Below are 20,421 nucleotides of genomic sequence, written 5' to 3'. Positions count from 1 at the left end.
AAGCCACCACGTTTTTGTTAATGTGTACCTGAATGGCAACTGCGTGCAACAAAGGACTTGCATGTATTCACTGAGCTCTGTGTTATAAGAGATAAATGAATGTGAAGCATATTATTCAATCCATTATTTAAAAAACGGCTTCTGTTTTGCTTCATCATGTCTGAACGTGCCTTAAAGTAAAATATTGGAGGAAAGAAAGAATGAGTTTAATAGTGAAGATATATCCTTTGAACAGTGTTCTCAAATCCTCTGAAATATTCGTGTTTTTATCCTCACCTCTTACTTTTGTATTTCTCATTCTAATTTCCATTTATCTCTTCACTTCATAAAATGCTTTTGCTATTTTTCTTATCCTCATTTATTCTTCTCCTTCTTCTTCTTCTTCTTTTTATTATTCTATCTCTCTATCTATCTATCTCTCTCTCTCTCTCTCTCCTCCCCCTCTCTCTCTCTCTCTCTCTCTCTCACTTCTCTTTCTGTCCCTCTCTGTCTCTCATCCCATTTTCTCTCTCATTTTCCTGCATGCAGTAATGATCCCTCAGATTTTTAATTACACAAGAGGAATTCTGATATTTCTAATGCAACAAGAAGTTTATGAACTAAATAGACTTTATTTTCACATCATATCCACATATGTAAGTGTTTACACCAATTAATTACTAAGCATACTGTACATAACAAACAAAGCGGGCTAGGCAAGATCAATCTGCTAACATATACATAAAGTTACCAATAATTAAGCCCCTGATAATATTACGCTCTACGGTGCTAAGGCAGTAAGTGTCCAAAGTAGTGCATTATTTTTTTATTTATTTTTTAGCCAGGGCAAGATGCGTATTGTCAGAATAGAGTGGTGAAGTGTGACGTCATCAAAAATCTATTTTTGGAATGTCTCAATTTTTTCTTCATTTTACGAAAGAGCATAAAAAATATTGTCCAAATGTATTGGCTGAGATACGACCATCAGGAACTCAGTGTTATAGTGCTCTGGTTCATAACATTTGAGCCAGAGCAATATAACACTGAGTTCCTATAAGAAATCTATTTATTCAGATGGTCATATCTCAGTTAATACTTAACATATTTAATTGGTTTTTGACATTTAGACATTATTTTTGATGCTCTTTCAGAAAATGAAGAAAAAATGAAGAAATTACACAAACAGATTTTTATGATGACACAGCTTCAGTACTCTATAGACATGGAGCAAGAGTTTAGACTGGGGCAGAGAAAAAATGAGAGAAACCGGGAATGTCCAGCTTTAATAGAGGGCAGGGTTGGAATGTAACAGTGCATGGTGTTCTGCCTTGTGCAAGAAAAAGTGATGCAATAATTCAGTCTTCCTATCCTAGGTATAAGACAAGACGGCAATTGATCATTAGAGTTTAAAGGGATAATATCTATCAACTCAACGGACATAATGTGAGATGTGTTATATCCTAAAAACAACAACAATAATAACTTTTTTGTCTATTTATCACAGATTATCATCTGTATATGGTGGTGTGTTAATGTGTTCCAATTAATAAGTGTATTCCAATGCATCTTAAAAATATTTAAAAAGCAGCTTATTAAGCTGTGCGCACAAATTTTCACGTAAAATACCCCATAAAGAATGATACCTAATATTTTAATCTTAATTGGATTAATCTCTTGTATAATCTATTTTAAACATTCAACTGCAATGCTCAAGCTCTTTTTTTTCTTCAAACATTGACTAGCATTGACTTACTTTCCTAAGCTGGAAGACCTACCTCTGCAACTGAGCGCTTTACGAATCCTCAATTTTAATAAGCAGCATATTACATCTCTGCAAACTACTTTTTCAAAGACAATTAAATTGCATCTGTTTATGTTGACAAGAAAGTGCATAAGGTGTTAAAGCTTGCTAATGCACTGGTGCAAGTTCAGATTCTTAATGAAATCTGTGATAGATGGTCGTCCCATGAAAGTCATGTCTTAGTTTTTCTTCAGGCTCTCATATGTAATGCCTGAGAACTGCACCAAAAATATATACCACAAGTAGTATATAAGCTTCTTGACATGAAATTGTTATAGATGTGTGAATTTTCTAGATATGCAAACAACTGAGGGGACCCAATATTTAATTGTTTAGAGCATTAATCTTAGAATAGATTTGTTGTGTTTTCAAATCACATTAATGTAAAGGATAATATTTGAAGTTCAATGGTTGCTTAGCAACATCAGTTCATGTAATTTTTGTTGAATGGCTGCTAGTACTTAAAACACAACTTTCACACCAGTTATGAAATTTGAGGATTTATTGATGCCAAAAACAACCCAAGCTTACATTCAGGCTCTATTGTGTATTAGACCAGTCTATTCTAGAGCATACTAGTAGTGATAAGCAGCTTTTGTCCAATAAGCTACGCAAGCTGCCATTAGCAAAGCCAAGTACTGTTTAAAACCTATGACAACCACACAAGATTGCACAAATTATTGTATCATTATTATTTACAACAAACACTATGTTAAATAATTTATATTATTTACAATCTTAGCACTCCAAACAGAGATGGAACAATCATCAAGATGATCGTTAAATGAATGAAAAATGAGTCAATCTCCAATATTGTTTGCTCATTACAGGTATTTTGGGGGTTTCAGAAAGCAGCGGCAAAATCTGGTCATTTTTGTTTCTCCATTGAGATAGCAGTAGGTGCAAGTAAAAGTAACAGTCTAATTTTTCGTGACAGTTCCACCCAAATACTTTCATTCCTGTCAAGATGATGAACTCAAGTCAAATATTGCACCATAGTGTACCATTTACATCAATCAGATAGAAATTCATTAATCTAGTTTTCACCAAAACTCCCATTATAACTCTCTCCTGTGAGGTTAAGTATGAACATAAATTTAGATCATACTAGATGAATTCAGAAATTCAAATTATGAAGGATTCAACATTTGGAATTAAACATTTATAAAACAATCATTATGTTTTAAAGTCAGGCAAGCATGAATTACAACGGTTGCTTTTACTTCTTGTAATGAACATAATGGGCAAACATAAAGTTAACAACATAATAGTGAATGGGTTGGGACTGAGTATATAGCACATAAGTCTACATGCTGTTTGATGGTGCGTCGCTGGTGAGACTGCTTGCCTCCTTGTCTGGTATGTTAGGTAGATCATTCGCCCATTTGTACTGCCCATCGCCATAGCAACTCTTCATCGTTGGCAACTGCTCCTCACTGGTGTAGTACATGATGTAGAAGTTACACATTTCATCGTCGCCCGTCATTCTGTGGGGGGGGGGGGGGGAGCATTAAGATTCAAATGTGAATAGGGCAAGTCCTTAAAGTTCTAAAGAACAATGTAGAATTTGTGCGTCACTTTGTCATCAGCCATTTTGGGTGCAAGGGAAAAATTTGAATGTGAGCAGGGCTGTTCTGATTGTAAAACTTTCAACTTCAAGTGTTTAAAAGGCAAAATTTGAATGTGAATAGGAGAAGTCTTTCAGAATATTATTATTATAATTATTACTACTACTATTACTATTACTATTATTATCATTAGTAGTAGTATAGTGAAACCTGTCTGTAAACATCTCCCAAGGGAGACAAGAAAAGTGGTCTTTATAGGTAGGTGATCTTTGTAGACGGATTCCTTTACCTTAGTGTATATTTCAATGATAAACCATTTTCAAGGGAAACAAAAAATGTGGTCACTAAAGCAGGTTTGACTGTAGTAGTAGTAGGAGCAGTAGTAGTTTACTACGTACCCACAAATATTCCAGTTTACTTACCCTATGTATGTTGTTTCATCTCTGTCACTTGCAAATGTGCATCGTGCTGCCTATTATTTGAGAAAAGATGAATATTGGATTTGTTAAATCAGTAGTAAAAAGCTTGAATTATGACAAATAACTAAACCTACATGTTTGAGGTGATATTGTGCTATGCATTTTTATGCAATAATTCCATGTCCTTTTTTATGCCAGTATTCAGTTTCGAGGGGAAAAGTGAGCAGAACTCAATACTTTTTTTCAAATCTTATGTACATACATAACATATGTTTGACTTGATAGTGCATTACAGTATATAGGGCTCTATAAAAGTTCACTTGTTTGATATGTGTGTGTATTTATTTATGTGTATTCTGTCAAGTGATGTGTTAATTGTTTGAATTCATACAATTTGCAATAAAAGGTTGTAAAATTACATATCTGATCTTCTTTGTATAATCAATTTTGTATTATGAATTGGAGTGAAAAATGGAAGTGTGATGAGTATTTTCCCCCATTTTTTTACAATTTGTGTAATAGTCATAAAATACATCATTTTTTAAATATTTGTTTATATGGCTAATTAGATCAATTAGCGAACAATCCTCACACTGAATCTAAACTGTTTTTTGGGAGAGAGCATATCAGAGGATAAAAGTTAGATGTGGATGAAGACTGGTCTCTTATCAGTTCAAGCCTGAGCATTGTTTCTGATATACACCATGAAAAAGCTGTAACACTGCATAAGTGATGGAAGTTTCATGAAATATATTACTATGAAATGACTTGTAAGTGACTTGACATGCACATGTGTACATTTTAAACAACAAAGCTCTAAATTGACATTGTGTAAAGAAAGTAGTAAATCCTATTGCATTATTCTAGATTATTCACAAGAAGACATGTTTGATGTACCTAGTGAGGCGTTTTTTTTTGTGGAACCATATTTTTAAGAGTATTTCTTCAAGGTAAATGTTCTTTCTGCTACACTATATACATGTACTGTACATGCAAGTGCAGTTCATATATTGGACGTATTAGATCTTGGGATAGTGAAATATCCTTTTAGACATAATCAAGACAATATTAAATGAGAATCTTACCAGCGTGTCACCCGACTGAAACTCAATATCCTTCGTGATGGGGTTGAACATCTGTGGGGAATAATTATGATATTAACGCAATTGTATATATAAAATATGGTTATTAAGCACATCAATTTTTTGGGAAGCATGAATGTCATACTTGAAACTGACTCTCTCTCTCTCTCTCTCCCTTTCTCTTTGTATCTTTTATTCTTCTTTCTCTTCCGTAGGTGTTGTTTCACAAAAACAGAATTCCTATGTGATCAAATTCAGGTTTTATCAAAAGACAAAAAGATGTTAAATATGTTGTGGTTTACTAATTAGGGTTTTCGAGTCTAAACTCAGACTGAAATTCTTTTTTGTTTTTCTCCTTCTTTTTAATTGTTTTCGGAGTTGTTTGACTTTTTATGTATTTCAATTTTTTGTAAATAGAATCAATGCCAAGTGTAAAAACGATTATATAAATTACGCAGAAAATGATTGTTCAGATTATACCTTAACATGTCTTATGTAGGGTAGAGACGATGTAGTTATGATATCCTATATTCCGTCAGTATCCACCAACTCGGGAGCTCAGGCACTTTATATTTAAAATATTTTAAACTAAAAATTAATATTTCTCTTCGTATAGCTCAGTCTTATGATTTAAATGTCTGTGATTTTATGGAACCATTGATAGGTATAATAACAAAATTGCAATAAATCACTCACCTGGGGTAATTGTGGGCTTCGTTTGCCGATTTCTGTCCAGAATTCATCTCGGATACGGTAGCCAGATACCACTTGACCTATTTTAAGATTGAACCGAACAGGGTTAGACGTTTGATTAGATTCAGAGATGGCAATGGCCATCATGATGTTAATATTAGATGGATGTGTTAAACCCGTTGAAAAGATTATGCTGGTGATGATGATGATAATGATGATCTTCTTTTGTATTTAGAGTTATAAGAATATGATGGTGAAGTGGAAAATGATATTAATGGAGATAGTTTTGGTGGTCATGAATATAATGCTGATGACATGTTAAGCATTGTAAATTCTGACTAAAAATGAATGAAGATAGTATTAGAAACAGGTTAAGAAGTAATCTACAGGAAAATTCTCTCTCTCTCTCTCTCTCTCCCCTTCCCCCTATCTCTTTTACATCTTACCTAGTTTGTGTGTGTGAACTCTGTATGCAAATGCATGAAGTGTCGGTCCCTCATACTCGCATGCTGTCTCAAGATGCACGTCTAAAGATATAAGAAGAAAAGATAGAAGACATAATTCTTAACAGAAAATAATTTCGTCACTGCCTGGCATCTAGTTCTCTTCTTGTATAATGATAATATATACATGTGTAATAATAATAACTTTGTTTACCCAGGGAAGACTTATCATCTTCATGCAGTGCTGTTCTTCCAGAGGGCCTTGCAATTATTATTACCCCAGCAATTTGCCAGGTACCCATTTACACCTGGGTGGAGAGCGGCAAATGTGGAATCATGTCTAGCAAGTGGACGTTAGTACCGGGCTGATAGTCGAACCCTCAACCATATAATTAAGAGTCAAGTGGATGATCCATTATACCACGACACTTCCATGCGTGTAACTACCTTATATAAATATCATTAGGCATGAACTTTCAATTGTTTTGCTTGCAAAATGAATAATGATCTTTATCAATCTCATGACTCAGAGCAAACTATATTTGAGTAAAAATAAAAAGGCTTATAAGAAGCACCAAAATGAATATTTTCCACGTTCTTGTTAGAATCATGTACAGTATTGGGTTAGTGGATCAAAAATATAACGGAGGAAAAAATTCATCCAATCATTCTACGTACCAAAAAATATAATCTGAAGTTGAATGGTTATATATTTAATAAGGCTATAATAATAATAATAGCTCACATTTATAATGCGCCTAATACTACGTTTCTAGGCGCGGAACATAATTATTACCCCGGTCATCGGATCCAGGCTTACCCGCACACAAGGTATGCACATTCTCCACTCCCTGGGGAGCATTCCAGCCAGTCGCCATTTTACATACGCACACTTGCTAATCTAAGCACATTAGCTTTCGCATCCTACCAGGTACCCATTTTACACCTGGGTGGAAAGTGGCAAATGTAGATCAATGTCTTGCCAAAGGACATTAGGGCTATACAGGTATACACAAAAATATTAAGATATACATATTAATATCACCTTCAGATTATTTATTTCGATCAGATATATCAATATATCATGCATATAGAATAAATGGACTGTTCAGTAAATATTAGGTAACATGGGAAAAAAGTGGAAACCTAATTGAAAGATGAAGTTGTATGCCGGGTTACTACATACCTTTTGACTTGCCGGGGATCTCCCCATCACTACCCATGAAGTACACACCAGCTTTCAATGGCTGCCTGTAAAGAAATACAAATGGCGATGATGTGGTTAACTGTAAAAGTACTAATACTCCTTCAGTCATTAGCATTCTACAAAATGGAGTCAAATAGGGCCGTGATGTAATACCGATCGTAAACGAAAACATAAATATAACCAATAATATTGTCAACAAGGGAATTTTTTCAAAGGCACTGAGAAAACGGGGATACTGTGTGTACACTGAAAGAGAATATTCAATGTATGATATTGCGTGAGGCTTTTCAGCATACTTATTGATTTAAGACCTTGTTCAACCGCTTTCATTTTAAAATGTTAGATGGTTCCTCATATGTTGTTTTTTTTTCCTTTAATACTTCCAATGGTCTTACATTAGTTGTAAAAAGTCAGACTTACGGTGTCAATGTCCATTCTAGGGCGATGCCAGAATCGTCTGTTGATCCATCTAATTTACACATATAAAAACACGATATTATCATAATTTTTATATCGTATAATATCATCCCGTGTTTATTCCCTTTTTAGACTCAATTTACACGATAACAAATTTATTAACTGCAGGTTTGATCTGAACCATTGTTTGGTATAATCCTGAAATCAAAATGACTCATGTATACTCATTTTCATCTACTTGATCATGATAATAATATTTAAAAAAAGAAAAATAACAACCAATGCCTAGGGATTGTCCAAAAGAAATGTCAATTTCTGTTTAAGGGCTCTCCCTATTGGTTGTTGTTTACACACAAACAAACAAAACTCATTACTCCCCCACCCCTGACAAAAATATTACATACCGAAAAATACCAGAGTATAGAACAAAATGTTGCAGGAAAAAGATTAGTCAAATTATTCTCTCTCTCTCTCTCTCTCTCTCTCTCTCTCTCTCTCTCTCTCTCTCTCTCTCTCTTTCTCTTTCTCGCTCTCTCCCTTTCAATCACTCTTTCTCTTTCTCGCTCTCTTGAATGCTTACCTTCGAACTTGTCAACGTTAGCATAGTGGACCTGGAGAACGAGATAGTCGATGCCTGTATCGCCTCCGACCTCGAAGCCGATGCCTGAAAAAAGGCGATTCGGAGATAATCAGATGCATAATCAACAGTGAATAAAACAAATGAAAGGACATTAAAAAACAAACAAACACAATAATATGTTTGTCTTACATTAATCAGAGTTCAACGCAAGCTATAGAAAGCTGAAATCAACAGTATTTCTTTAATCGATTTTCTTCTATTTGTTCCGGCTTTTTGTTCATTCTGGCATTCTACTCTAATGATTGCGAGATGGCAAAACTTCAGGTTGTCAGTATTTAAAGCTATTTCTTGATTTCGTAGTAACTTTCATCTCTGTACGATCTTCTCCTTCTCTCGCTATCTTTCAACGTTCCTTGAAAACCTTTCTCTTTAATAGTTGAATTTATATATTTTTGTGTACGTAATTTTATTGTTTGCTATCAATGTCAATTAAGTAATGTAATGTTGTAAAGCGCTGTGATACACATGTATGTCTGTAAGAGCGCTATATAAATGCCAATATTATCATTATTATTATTATCATATCTTGTGATACATTTTACACTTAAAGGCATGCACTTTATTATAATTTAAAAACTTTCAGTCACTGCCGTTAAATATATACGTTACATTTACAAACGATCCGGACATTCAACTTAGCGTGTAGATTTCCATATCTGGTTAGTGATAGTAGGCATATAAAGTAAATCAAACACCGACAATATGCTATAGAAATAGTTTGATGAAAATAATATAGAGATTCGAGGTAACCAACGTTAATTTAAATGACGTATATGCCGTTATGTAATAATCACCAGATAATGCTGTTTTCATACGCCTCTCCCGTCCCGGAATTTGGATTCATTCGCTACTTTCCTTCTTTTTAAAAACTTCAAACATTATATCTAAAGATTGAAAATCGTGAAGCTGACAGAATATCTATTCATCTTAACTGTCAATCTTTGATAATAATAGATCGCTACGTCTTTCAAACAGTTTCACTCAGCCTTAATTATTTTGTGCGCCACCTATTGAAGACGAATGCGAACATGACAGTCACATTATTATCATCATGTGGTGCGAACATGATTTTAATGTAGGCCATACTGTAACATATTTAACTGACCTCAAACTGATTTCTTGAAAACCCTTGCGATCGTGTACTTTTTAAGAGGTGCATACATAATTATACATTCAAACAAAATACTTATGTTAAAGATAAAGACCAGTTCTGGCCATGCGATTGCATTGTGAAAGAAACGTTGTGGAATCGATCAGAAAAGGTTGATCATCTATAGCATATACGTATTGGTGTGTACTGCAAGGTTCTGGAATCATCAAAATGATAAGAAATTTGGTCTTGGTAAAGTTCTGATATCACTATGGTGATTATACCTTTTGGTAGCTCGAGAGGAGGAGCATCCATTGCCCATGCGTAGAGGATCTTAGAGCCCGAAGCACACGGTGGAGCAGTCATCTTCTTCTCATCTCTGATCATGTCCATCTCACCGCAATCCCTAAATAGACGACAAAAAGATTATTTGTTTAAATAGAAGGTAAAGCTTTAGCTTGGAGAGTATGTAAAAACTTTCTTATAGCTTTAAGCATGGTGGCTCAGTGGTTAGAGCGCTCGCCTCATGAATGGGAGGTCGTGGGGTTCGAACCCCGGCCGAGTCCATACCAAAGACTTATAACAGTGGGACCTTCTGCCTTCTATATAGCTAGGCGCTCAGCATATTAGATTGGAGAAGGGCAGTAATAACACATGGCCCGCTGGAAGAGCAGTTTCATAACTGAAGTTGCTACCATTGGTAAATAAAACGTTATTATCATTATTTATTATTATTATTATTTTATGTTGAATAATATCACAACAGCAATGTCGCAATAAGGAGTTTCCTCTTGAAATTCCCTCATGCACATTTCACCCACATAATTGAAAACGAATTACATCTTTGGAACAAATTTAGATGCCATCTGTGTATGTAGTCTCTTCATTTTAAATGTAATGTATGTGCAGTGATTTTCACTGTCTGTGATTTTCAGGTCAGGTGTTGTGTCAATTGTTATCATTTGGATGATTTTAGTAAATTGGATAATATTATTTTAATTCACTATGTCTATGTGATAACTTAATTTGATCAATATCTAAACAATTAGATTTCCAACAATCTCCTTGTGCTGATGTCATTCGTGAGGCCTCCATGGTCTCCATAGGTCGTCAGTGAGAATTGACATTTAATGAGCAACGCGGAGTGTATAGTGCAGAGCAACATCAAGAAGCCATTGAAGATTAAAATTGCGCCATGCATGGTATATAATTAATCCACAGCCATGCATGCGCGATGTATCAACGGTACACGGCAATCCAATTCCTCACATAGCAAGTTAACCGGGAGAAGAAAGGAGGACGAAAGGGTTATAATCAGATTGAGATGGGTAAGCGCGAGATGTATTAAATTATAGGCAAAATAAATCTAGTGGGGGCGAATAGCCGTGACCCATCACTTCCCTCTACATAAAAGAAGACAACAAAAACACGGAAATCCATTTTAGGGCCAGGAATTGTCATAATATGGGGAAGAACCAGTGGTATTGGGAGGAATGAGTATTCCAAAAACTATACCATGGAAAAAGTTGTCGGGGGGGGGGGGGTAGTTTGCCCCAATCCACCATTAAAGAGCATGGAGAAAACTTGTTAGATTCCCGAAATCATATTCCTGGAAAGTGACAATTAGAGGGACATAATGTCTGAGATTTCTTATCTGTCATTAGAACTATTAGTTTTCGAGGGAGGGGGGCAAGTGTCAGGAAAAATCGAAAATGCCCTTTTCTTTCTGACAATCCTTGAATTATTTGTGCATAAATGTATTTACTCATGCAACAAATTAAACGACGGGTAAGGAATACGGTTCCAAGAAATTCCAAAAAAATAATAAAGAAAGTAAACCATTGCGGCCCTTAGTGAACAAGCTGTGAGCCAAAATCCTAGGTATTTATTCATTTTCGTTAGGTTTCATGAGCGGCAGGTTTCATCTTCTCACAGCTTTATGAAAGTAGAGAATCAACATAATATTCTATAAAGTGATTTTCTTCACATCCCCTGCTTCCCATCCATTCACAATCTTGCAAAATATATTCAATATCATTTAAATAAATTTGCTTAGCGTTTCCGCAACAGCATGGAAATAGGCATAAACTTATGCTGGTAACTACGATTGACATTGATTCACCATATAAAAAGAAATCATTTCGATCTTAAACCGAAATTCATATGTAAAGAATTTGTTTGTGGTTCACCATGTAATAATAGTGCCATATTGTGTTATAGTATTCACCGCAATGTAATGCATAACCATTATCTTTGTAACGAAATCAAGAGTAACTTATTATTCATTTTCATATGAGTAACTAGCAATAGTCATAGTAAATCCGCAATTAAAGCGTGTCCAATTTCAGGTGTCGCTCTGTGGGAAAATGGCTTTGATACCGTCTGTTTCGGTTTAGATTTTCTTAAATGAAAACTAAGTTTTAAAGCTAATTAATGAACCAAATTTAATATGTCGAAACTTCTTCAATTAAGGCACTAATATTTTTTCATACTTTATACTAATTCCACTGTGTAAACACTTGAAATATTAGATCGGTTGAAGTGTTCGTTGAAGTGTTCAACATCAAACTAAAAGGTATCTGTCTTATTCTCTTTCATAATTTTTACGTTCTTTTGCATTAGAGCGACTTGAGCATTTCAAATGTATATGGCGCCTTATTATTCATATTCTTCTTCTTCTTCTTCTTCTTCTTCTTCTCCTTCTTCTTCTCCTTTTTCTTCTTCTACTTCTTCTTCTTCTTCTTCTTCTTCTTCTTCTTCTTCTTCTTCTTCTTCTTCTTCTTCTTCTTCTTCTTCTTCTTCTTTTTTAATTACATTATTATTATTATTAGCATTATTAATTATTACTATTATTGTTATTATTATTATTATCATTATTATTATTATTATCATTAATAACAATAAAATCATCATTATCATTATCATAATGATTATGTGGAATATTATCAATACTTGTATTAACAACCGTTTTGAGAACGGCCAATTTGATTAAAATGAAATTAGTGTATACATTAGATCCAGAACGTATACTTGATGATACTCAGAGTATACGAAGAAGTAGGCTTTTGTTTGAACTAGATATTCATGAATCATAATTATGATAAAAGCGAGTGCATGTAACGCAAAGTGTCACGTGACACAACAGGTAGGCCTATATATATTAATCGATATCACAGCGCACAAATTGACTCATTATAGCTGGCTAATTGGCTACGGGTTCGGAACAACCTTGGTATATTGCTACTCGGAGTGGCATTTGAGCAGCGTGCGATTGACCTTTACCGAGAGAAAGTCCTGCGGGGATTGGATCTAACGAGGTTTATTAATGCGTGAAATGCTATTTCTGTTGAGGTATATTTTATTCATGTAATTTCAAACGACGATTTATGCCTGTATATCAACAGAGCTAATGCTCGCAAATAGAAGACGCAATTTGGTGTAACAATATTGTTAGATGAATTAAATTTTAAGTACAAAGGCCATTATAGCATCTACAATTTCAAAGATAAATACCAATTATTGTAATTTAAAAAATATGCATTTACAGTCATTGATTGATTAGTAAAGGTTCTCTGCATGTTACTTTAGACAATTTATAGAGACGTGTAAATAAAAACAAAGGTTATTCTTATGAGACAAAGGGAGCAAAAGTGTTGAGGATTGGGAGGAGGAGAAAAAAGAGGATAATGGGAGAAGGTGGAGAAAATGAAGGCGAGGACAAAGTGGAAGAGAGGAGTATGAATATAAGAATAACAATTTAATTTATAAAAATATTCAGTAGGCCTACTTAGTTGGCATATAGATCTAGGTCTACGTCCAAATTAGTTACATGTTCATGATTTTGAATTCGTTATAATTATCAAATTACATAAAATTCAGGGAATCTTTAGAAATCAAAATTACCATTCTGATATTCCTCTAACTTTATGATTAAGATTAGCTCACCATGGTTTTTGTTGCTCCATTCCTGGGTCTTTGCATCCATAGAGGAGAATATGATGGGCTGTTCCCGGCGTCGTAACAGGAGAGAATCCAACTATAAAATAATAAAGGAGAAAAAATAGATATTCCTTATTAAAGAAAGGAGAAATAAAATCATGATGTGAGAGTAGAAGAAGAAAAAATAAAGAATGGAAACCCTTTTAATCGTTATCCAAAGTGTGAACAATGCTGAATGGTTCACAATAATATTAGTAATATATATTATATGCACAGTTTGATGAATACAGTAATACAAAAGCTCTCCTTTACCATGAAAAATAACATCACTTATATCAAACAACAGGCTAAATTAATGATATGATTGTAGTTACTTTTGAAACTGAGTTATATTCGTTCCTTTTCTGTTCATTAAATTTAACTTTCTTAAGTAGTATATTAAAGGGAAAGTCCACCCCCAAAATAAGTTTGTTTCGATAGAGGCAGAATAATAAGAAAATCAGGTAAGTGAAAGTTTGAGCAAATTCTGAATGAAAATAAGAAAGTTATGAATTATTGAAGTTGTGATCAATCAAATACAAATTGGCAACTCTGTGACTTATTAAACGAGCTCTCCTTCATTTGCTTTGTGCATAATATTCCATAAAATCATGTTTTCTTCGTTATTGATGACGGAATATATATTTGTTCCTTGCAGGGGGAGTATAGAAACATATTTGCAATTATTATATTTAGGGTGCATGTATGGTTGAAATTTTTCTTGAGGGAAAATGAAAATTTTAGAATTTTTTAGTACTGAGCAAATGGAAGTTGAGCTCGCATGATACGTCATAGAGTTGCCAATTTGTGTTTGATTGATCACAACTTCAAAAATTCTAACTTCCTTATTTTTAATCGGAATTTGCTCAAACTTTCACTGACTTGTTTCTCTCATTTTTCTACTCCTATTAAAACTAACTTAATTTCAGGGTGGACTTCCCCTTTAATTTAAAAGGAAACAATTGTATTCACCCCTTCTATCTCTCTCTCACTCTCTCTTTCCCTCTCTTTCTCTCCCTCTCTTTCTCTATTCCATCCATCTCTTTATCTCTCCTTAGCTCTCTCTCCCCTCTCTCTCCCTCCCTCTCTCCTATTGTCTCCTCTCTCTAATGCAAAACTCATTAATTATTGATCATGTTGGGGATGAAGTTGTCCATTGTTCTTCTTTTGAATAACCCGCCAACCGTGATTGTGTTCCAGAAAATTAGCGTAATCATGCTTCCAAAATATCCATAATGAGAGCACTACCTAGTGATAACCAAATGTTTCTTTCTAATTTGTTCATTAGCTTTCGCCGGATTAGAAGATTAATTGATATGCTATTTAAACGAAATTGCTTTAATAAATGAGCCCAAGGCTAAGGCAAGAGAAAGTGACGGTCATATCAAAACTCTGAGTGAGTAAAGCACTAAATCATTCAGCTTGTACGAAATTCAGAGTTCGGAGAGGGTTTTTGGAGAAATTAATTTTGGAGGATAACACGAATATTGCGATAGCCCATTAAGATGAAAACATCATAATCCGAAGCATTATCTATTTGAAAGAAGAAACGTTATAATTCTGTAATATAAAAATACAAATTTAGAACATACCGCAAAACTGCAATTTAACAGTTATTATAAAAACATAATCATATGCATCTATGAACGTGATTTAATTTCAATCGATTGAAAATTACATTTTGGCATAACAAAAGTGTGAAAATGATAGAAATTAAGCTGTCGTAAAATATTCTTTTTCGTTCTCTCTCCCCCTCTCTCTCTCTCTCTCTCTCTTCTGTCTTTTCTGTCACTTGTCACATTTTTGTTTCTACCACCTTTTTTTCTCCTAACTTTCCCTTCACCCTGTTTAGGTTACAAAAATAAAAATATATAAACTTACCTATGTAAGCACCTCTATTCCTTGGCATCTGCGCTGCGTAGCAAAAATAGTCATTGGCCTAGGAAGATAATGAAAGTAAAATCTTGAAATAGTAAAAGTATATATATTCTATCCAGGATATTGTTTGGTTTGCTCTTGTTGTCTTGTTTGTTATGATTTATGTAAATCCGGGAAATCACAAGATTTAATCATGATAATAAATAAATCAAAGATTTCATTATAAACATGATCATGATCATTCTGACATAACAGTCATGAAACAAAAAGTTAATCAGCATTTAATAAGAGAATGTTATGTATACATTATTATAATCGCCATAAGCTCAGATTATTCCTCACTTCCCCAACTAAAATGAAAAAAACAATTAGGTTAATAATGTAAAAACTTTTCTTTATACTCTTCCCCTTTATAATCACCTCTCTGTATTTGGTTCCCCCACAACAATATGTATTAGGTATGATAAAAGAAAATAATAGATGAATGTGAAAAAAGGGATTTTGAAAAGTTGAAAATTAAGCATTATATCGAAGTAAGCCATCTTGATGGTAGATCTTCGTTTTGTCAGAAAGACAATATTGCAGGTTTCATGCAATTACACACATGCCAATGCATGAATAATTTCTAAGGGCAATAATTTTTTTTTCATTTCTTATTTTGTAACTTTTGACTTGTGACAGTGGTGTTAATACTGGGAGTAGCCTTGAGAAACCAAAGACATTTGTTACTCCCTCACATCATGGTAGTAGGTCCATGCTCCCATCCACTTCATCGCAGTGTACTCATCTTTTTTCATTTGTATCATTCGTCTATTTTACGTTCAATGTTCTTTTTAAAATTGTTTACTTCTGCATACATTGCATGTTAAGGAGATGAGAAATAAATGAATTGGCATAAATGTGTATTCTTCTTTGTAATTTGTACGTATATATATTTTTTTTCAGACAGAGTATATGCCATAAGAGTTTCAAGTTTAAGTTCCAAGTTTATTTATTTCCACTTTATCAATGATAACATACTTGAACATAATGCGCATGGTAATAATTAAAGCTAAACATACAATATAGGAACATAATGTACATGGAAATAGTAATAACAAAAGATACAATCATAAGTATGATAAATACATTGCACAAAACAAAACAAGAACCTAAAAAAAGCTAGATAGAGTGGGAATCAGCTGAAAAGCAAAGCTTTTTATATGTAGTTTCCAGTTAATAGTTTTGTATAATTAGGGTATAAAAGAGTCGTATAAATATGTATGGCCCTGCATGCAGAAAAATATTAGGACTGGTTTATTATAATTTGAAGAAGAGCGGGTTTAGATTGAGCACACAGTGGTTGTTGCATTTATCATTTATCTACTGAAAAATATACTGTTTACTTGTAATCACTGCAACTTGGCAGTATATGACTGGGGCCCGCCTATATATGAATAACTGTTTTTGTAATATGTGTTTATCATTGTCTTTCTGAGGGATATGTAGCACAGTTTTATCTAACCATTAATACTCCACCAACCTAGTCGTAACAAAAGAAGGGGCAGATTGAGATGTAATGCGACTGAACACTATACATTTGATTCGAATAGTATATAGAATACCGAAAAGTAAGGATAGACTTGCTCTTCACTTTCGAAAGTGGGGGATAGACTTTAAATGATGTTCAGATGATGCATAACAATTGGAAGTCATGTTCTTTAATTTTCATTTTCATTTTGTTTTTTTACATGTTTTATTTCTCAATTGCCACCTGCCTTGAATATCTTGTTTATATTTAGTTCATTGTGATTGTTCGTCGTTTTTTATTAATAAAAAAGTTCAATTTAAAAAGAAATCAATTCGAATATCAGTTTTACACTCTTCAATACAAAAACTCCTTTAGATCATTTAACTACAATATTTCACTCGCGGGTCTCAGTTAGCATTCTTCGAACTCACATCGAAGATTTTAAGTTGAGATTGTGATTTAAAGTTACATTCAATACACTGTTCCGGAAGGACAAATAGGTCACACAACGACTATATTTCATAGAATAATATTATCAGCACACACTGAACATCTAATGATAATTTCGTTAAACAGTTACCTTTTCCGGATGAACATTTGGCATCCGTAAATCGGATGTTCCATTCTCTGGTTTGTCTTCATCTACTGATGATGATTGGTATGACGGTCCATCCATTGGAACCATGAATGAAGGCTCGTAGCTGAAATACACAGACGCTCCATCACCTTCATCTTCATCTCCTTCTCCTCCATTCTCCAGCTCTTCTTCTTCCTCCAAAGTGTTCTGTAAATCAGTTTCGTATCTATCTTCAAGCCATGGTAATCTCGACAAAGCTGCGATCCATTCTTCCCTCGTGTTGGCGCCCAAAACCTGACATAAAGTCAGTAAAGAAAGCGCAAGAACGAGGAAAATATGTCGAAAAGATGCCATGGTTTTTGTTTGATGATACCCGTAAAGCTCCGTATGTTGCGCACCTTTTTTAGATGGAGATAAAAATGTCAACCACTTTGGTGTGCGTGCACTTTTCGGTGCCCATGGAAGTGTGTGCGTGGATGTTTGTGTGTGTGAGCACGGGTATGGTATGAGCGTGTGTGTATGTGTGTGTGCGAGCAGGAGGCGCCACGGATTTCCATCATTGCCATTGTGTTTGTGTACACTTTCAGCGCACAGCTCACCGCATTAATAATAGCATCAAGTGGTAGTGTGTGGGTTAATATTACATAGGATAGTAAGGAGAATGAGATTGTACGGAATTGATGAAGAACGGGAGTGGGAGGAGAGGACAGAAGAGAAAATCCCTTGCATAGCAAATCAGGGAGAAAGCACGTCAGTGTGTTGCTATGGGAACCACAGTTCGTGCTTGCGCATATCGACATCTGACTTATTCGGTTGTTGTTTACCATGCATTGAATGTTCGCCCGAGGACGAAGAACATACTTCAAACTCAAGCTTCCGCATGTTGAAATAGTGTCAATAAATGATGGAACGAATACATTTAAATGAATTTCATTTTCAAAGTCCATGAGCGATGTAAAATATATTTAAAAAAAACAGATCCATCTACGGTGTATACAGTTTTAACAGCAGGGTATCAAATTAGATTTCTCATACTCTCTTATTAATGATCTTGTATGATATTTGATTTACAGAAAATATGATCCATGTTTCTTTCATAATGTACGTTGATTTCATCTTCAATGATCTTCATTCACCTACATCTATATGAAGGCAACTTGTAATGGCGAGGTAGTGACACAAAACACTGTTTCTCGAAATTTAGAACCCATTTTTTTTCTTCTTCATAAACATAAGATTTCTAAACCTAATAACCGGTAATTAACAAGTTTCCATGAAAGTGTATCTTCTTAGCTGCAATATCGGTTAAGGTTTGGATGCTCATTATCTGTGGTAACGAACATATGAGGCTTTCTTCTTCGCAGATAACAACAAGTATGGTTGTTATGACTGATATAAACCGGGTACGTTCTTTTCTTGATCTCCTTTTTCTTGTTGATGTCATTCTTCTTCGTCTCCTTTTCTTCTTCAACTCCTCCTCCTCCTCCTCTTTCTCCTTCTTCTTTCCTGTTCTGTCTTTCCCTCTTCTTCTTATTCTTCTTATTCTTTTTTTTCTTTTTCCTTTTAGATTTTAGACTATAAGCAGGGTGGGCTCAAAATGATGAATTTTAGGTTGTTTGTAAAAGCACAAAGAATAATGTGCATAAAAAGGCCTGTAACAGGAACTCATGATATCAAATGGAAACAATAATTTGAATATTTAATGAGACCGATAGGAGGGAATTCAATAATTTATTGCAATTATTGGAGAGATACAGTGAAACCCATATTACCTTCTTTTTATCAGAATCTTCTGAAAGCATGGATAGATATCAAAGAATATGTTAAAGCAGAAGAGGGATACAGAGGGAATGAATTATTTTGTAATAGTTTTATTCAACTAGAAGGTCAAACCTTATTTGAAGAAACTTTGTTGAAAAAAGATATATATCGACTTCATTACATTTGTGATGAAAATGGAGAATTGAAACCTGAAGCTCATTTTATAATGTTAGGTTTGAGCAGAGTGGAAATTGATAAAGTAAACACAATTTATAAAGTAGCCCCTTATGAATGGAAACAAAATTTTCAACCTGTAAGAAGTCAATTCACACTGGCTTTACTTTTTTTCTTCTTTTTTTTCTCCTCTTCTTCTTTTATTTTTATTTTTATTTTTTGTTTTTTTGTTCGTTCTATGTTGGTGTGTGTTGTGTATACTGTTGTACTATGTGTTTATTAAGTGTTGTGTGGAGTGGGGGTAGTAGGTGTTCTCTAGCTCTTTCTCTTTTTATTTGTATCATTTATCTTTTTTTTTTAAATCATAACCCCTCTTTCTTCTCTGAAGGAACAAAAATATTGTGGAAAAGAAAAGAAATAATTTGAAAATTATACGCAAACTGGTCGAGGAAATATTACAAACTTTATTTGTGATTTTGTTTATGTGAACATTTTTCATCTGTTAATTTGTAACCTTGTATGGAAATGTAAAAGCTCACTTGGAAATTTATTTAGACCTGTGTGAAGATTATTTTGTTATTTTGTATACAATGTTATAAATTATCTACAATTTTCTATATGAGAGAAGAGAATAAAAACCTATGAAGAAAAAAATGGGGGGGAAAAAAAAATCGTAATTATGTCAAGTGCATATTGCTGCTGTTAGTCAGAGAGGTTTTTATATTATTAACACCTCTCTGGCTCACAACAGGACAAGTGATTATTATTAAGATAAAGGGGTAATTCCAACAGAAAATTGAGAAAACTTGAGAAAAATGTTTTTACGTACATCCGATCAAAGTGAAAAAATGGTCATTTTTGCATTTGCCAAATATTCTTTCAAATTCAATACAAATCTATTTCCACTTAGATAATAAAACATAAAATACAACAATAGTAATTTTCATTCATAAAAATGGATAAAAAGAGATACATTGTATAAAAGGAAGAAAAATATTGTTGACAAAAAGATTCCAAAATTGATGGAACATTTAAGCCAATAAAGCGAATGATACATTCTCACACTTTCAACCTCTTCATCCCTACTCCCCCCCCCCTTTTTTTTTTGCAGGTAGCAACGCCCACCGCCCCCTAGTATTTGTGTATTGTTTTTTTTCGCGAACCGCTGTCACAAACCACAAAACTGTAAAATGCGTATTTTCCA

General features: G+C 34.0%; 1 protein-coding gene across 1 annotated transcript; it reads right to left on the bottom strand.

Annotated features, from left to right (window-relative positions):
- Positions 1-2,867: 2,867 nt before the first annotated feature.
- Positions 2,868-17,757, bottom strand: LOC580829 (peptidylglycine alpha-hydroxylating monooxygenase). The gene is made up of 12 exons (XM_780863.5): positions 17,286-17,757; positions 15,199-15,256; positions 13,285-13,375; positions 9,624-9,745; positions 8,190-8,273; positions 7,613-7,661; positions 7,172-7,236; positions 5,989-6,069; positions 5,546-5,622; positions 4,853-4,903; positions 3,771-3,820; positions 2,868-3,267 (listed from the first exon to the last, which is right to left on the bottom strand). Exons 1-12 carry the CDS (start codon positions 17,634-17,636, stop codon positions 3,087-3,089), a joined length of 1,260 nt encoding a protein of 419 aa, XP_785956.3. The 5' UTR covers positions 17,637-17,757; the 3' UTR covers positions 2,868-3,086.
- Between the last annotated feature and the right edge of the window lie 2,664 nt (positions 17,758-20,421).

The sequence above is a fragment of the Strongylocentrotus purpuratus genome, unplaced genomic scaffold (genome assembly GCF_000002235.5).
Source record: "Strongylocentrotus purpuratus isolate Spur 01 unplaced genomic scaffold, Spur_5.0 spur5_scaffold_9, whole genome shotgun sequence".
In the NCBI taxonomy this organism is placed as follows: domain Eukaryota; kingdom Metazoa; phylum Echinodermata; class Echinoidea; order Camarodonta; family Strongylocentrotidae; genus Strongylocentrotus; species Strongylocentrotus purpuratus.
Note: the sequence above shows the minus strand (reverse complement) of the source record. Positions and strands in the feature narration are given on the sequence as shown.

Bases quoted from the DNA above. Each gene is read 5' to 3' on its own strand.
- LOC580829 (XM_780863.5), bottom strand. From the start codon at position 17,636: ATGGCATCTTTTCGACATATTTTCCTCGTTCTTGCGCTTTCTTTACTG. The intron at 15,257-17,285 runs GTAACTGTTTAA...TTATCTTCCTAG, and splicing joins CAAATGTTCATCCGGAAAAG to GCCAATGACTATTTTTGCTA. The intron at 3,268-3,770 runs GTAAGTAAACTG...CCCCCCCCACAG, and splicing joins GATGAAACAACATACATAGG to AATGACGGGCGACGATGAAA.